At 36.6% G+C, this 2673-nt stretch overlaps 1 protein-coding gene across 6 annotated transcripts in view; it reads left to right on the top strand.

Annotated features, from left to right (window-relative positions):
• LOC108748715 (synaptic vesicle glycoprotein 2B-like) overlaps nt 1-1794 on the top strand; it is a 7998-nt gene extending 6204 nt beyond the window's left edge. For 2 of the 6 annotated variants that reach the window (XM_018487001.1, XM_018487002.1), the window contains 3 exons: nt 190-349; nt 637-764; nt 1120-1794. In XM_018487001.1, the coding sequence (XP_018342503.1) occupies nt 190-349; nt 637-764; nt 1120-1202 (371 nt within the window). In that variant the 3' untranslated portion in view covers nt 1203-1794. Of the gene's footprint in view, nt 1-101; nt 350-636; nt 765-1119 lie in introns of those variants that run through there. The other 4 variants (XR_001939318.1, XM_018487003.1, XM_018487005.1 and 1 more) reach the window with 4 other exon arrangements.
• Nucleotides 1795-2673: the final 879 nt, after the last annotated feature.

Here is a 2673-nt window from a genome sequence, read left to right as displayed (position 1 = left end):
TTTTTTTTTTTTAAATAAAACGACAATTTTCTTTGCGCATATTTTTTATATATACTATATAAAATTATATAATTATTTTTATATATTCTTCTTACACGTAGAAGAAGAAACGTGACTAAGAATTCTCTATGGAACAATTGTTTCGCGGAAATAATCCATAAATTAACGGATACAGCACCATTGTTGCAGTCACGGCCCTCCTGATATCGGTGGCAAGCAGTTTCGGAATAAATTGGGCGCAGTCTCCACCGTATATGCTGACGCTGGCGGCGGCGGTTATCGTGACGACAAGAATAGCGGGTAATATCGTTACCGCAGTGAATGTCGACGTTATTCCCGTCCCATTAAGGTAATGCCGCGCGAATATATAAGCGTATCTCTTTGACGCGCGCGACCGTATCTTCCGCACTCTCGCCCGCGCATCCCTGTGTAATTCCAGCTGAGGAATTAATTGCGCCACGTGCAACCACGTGGCAGATGGCGAGTGCGCGAACAGTAACTATTTCAGTAACTTATCGAGCGCAATTCTCAATTCGCCACTTATTATCGTCCATGTCCGTTAACGCGAGAAACGGAGGTACATCGTCGCAAAAGATAAATATAATCGGTCGACAAAAACTAATCTTTTTGTTGCAGAGATACGAGCATCAATATCCTTACGACCATTGGAAATGTTGCCGCTATTGTGGGAAATCTGATTTTCTCCGCGCTTCTGGAGACTGAGTGCCTTACCGCTTTCATAGGAATGGGTTGTTTCTTCTCCGGTACGCGATTAATGCTACGCGTGACAGTTTAATCCTCTTGATATGAAGCGTGTCAAATAAGATATTATATTTTAAAAGTGTTTTCAAGATTGATCAAATTATTATCTCAAAATCACTTCTTATCTACAAGCTAATTTAATTTATAATGATAGATTTAATGTATATTAAGCTATCAAATGATCAATATATCAAATTATATAAGACTGCCACAAATTTCAAAAACTACTGTTATAAACGCTCAAACATATTTTATATATACAATAGATTGAGTGACTCTCTTAATTAGATAATTAAAATTAATCCTAACTTTTTGATAAAGCGTAATTTATTTTTTTTTCTATCGTATTTTTTTCAGTCTGCCTCTGCATATCTTTAGTCTTTCCGCAATCTGTGAAAGAATCGCCAGCGAAACCTACTGAAGTTAGTACAAAATCGTGAAGAGCGCAATACGCAAATACTTCGAAATCACCCGCATACTCACAGAATTAAAAATTCAATTAAATGTGTAGTTGCTTAAAAAAGCTCTAGGCTGTGATATTTATCTAAAACAATTTGGCGGGAAAAATTTTTTTTAAGTATAAAAAATGTAATGCTAAGTAAATCTGTCTTCCTTAAAAGTAGATGCAATATAATTTTTTAGAATTCTATAACTATCTCTTTTTTATTCTTTCCTAATGCTTCTCAGCTGAACAACGCGATATATTTTTAATGACTCACAATAAAACAAGTACTTCCGACTTATATGAAAACGCATCGTGTATGGGGTATTCAAAAATCTTTTCTGACGAAAAGTTCCTGACGTTACGACAGTAATTTATCTTCGTAAAAGTTTATAGCATCAGAAACAAGAAACGTAGATGTGAATATTACTTTTTACGATTATGAAAATATTGTCTAGTGCAGAATAGCGTCATTAATCTTTATAACCATCTTGAATCACCTTCGTTATATGTATGTAATACGCACTTTATAATGTACTTCTTAAAACATCGTTATATTCGTTGACCCGAAAATAATCTTTAATGCACGATAAAAGTACCATGAAATTATTTATTTATTCCCTCCACGTCATTCTATGTTTCAATATATAATTACATTTTATGAGCAGATCAGGAACGATCTAATTTTATTCACATTTTACATCTTTTTATTCACAAATTTTACATATTTGGCTTAAATTGTTTTTCATCCATGGGATTTAGAAGATTACATTTAAATTGGAAAGTATTTTGTGCTTCCAATTTGTTTGGAATTATTCACAATTTCAGGTTGTAACGAGACTAGTAACGAGACTTACGGCAACCTATGTGAATATTACGTCGTCGCAGATAGCGACGTTGATTACGTGTAAGCTGTGAGATACTACCGCGGACAGTCGCGGTTATCGAAAGTTATCCGACGCGATAGTTAATTAGCTAGTTGTGCAGGGAAACTGGCCGAGGGGCAAATTCACCGTAAAGTTTACCTTTCCCGAATATGCATGAGGGAACCATATAGCGCATGCTTATTGCCATAGCGGCGGCAAGGCGAGAGTTACTCCGCTGGAGCTGCACTTCTCGGTTTTGCTCGTAGCATAAACATCCGAACTTGTACGCGGTTTCCTCCGGTTTGGCGCAATCGTACGATATATAGGCCAGCCTGCCGCCGCCACCGCGGAATTAACGTAAGCCGTACAGTTATTCGTCACTTAACCCTTTCGGGATAACTCCGGGGATAACGCGGTCCCAAAGAATGTTTAATGCTACCCAGGGATTAAGAGCTTTCCGTACGTTTCTGGCTTACACGTCGAGTGTTGTCTCAAGGATCAAAATTCAAATAATTGTAATATGTCGAAAGAGCGATACGTTATCTGTGAAAATTCAAGTTTTGTAAGCAGTAAGATTTTATGAAATTATATCTAATAATAATA

The sequence above is a fragment of the Trachymyrmex septentrionalis genome, unplaced genomic scaffold, assembly GCF_001594115.1.
Source record: "Trachymyrmex septentrionalis isolate Tsep2-gDNA-1 unplaced genomic scaffold, Tsep1.0 scaffold24, whole genome shotgun sequence".
NCBI classification, from domain to species: Eukaryota; Metazoa; Arthropoda; class Insecta; order Hymenoptera; family Formicidae; genus Trachymyrmex; species Trachymyrmex septentrionalis.
The sequence above is the reverse complement of the archived record's forward strand: the minus strand, read 5'-3'. Positions and strand labels throughout refer to the sequence as shown.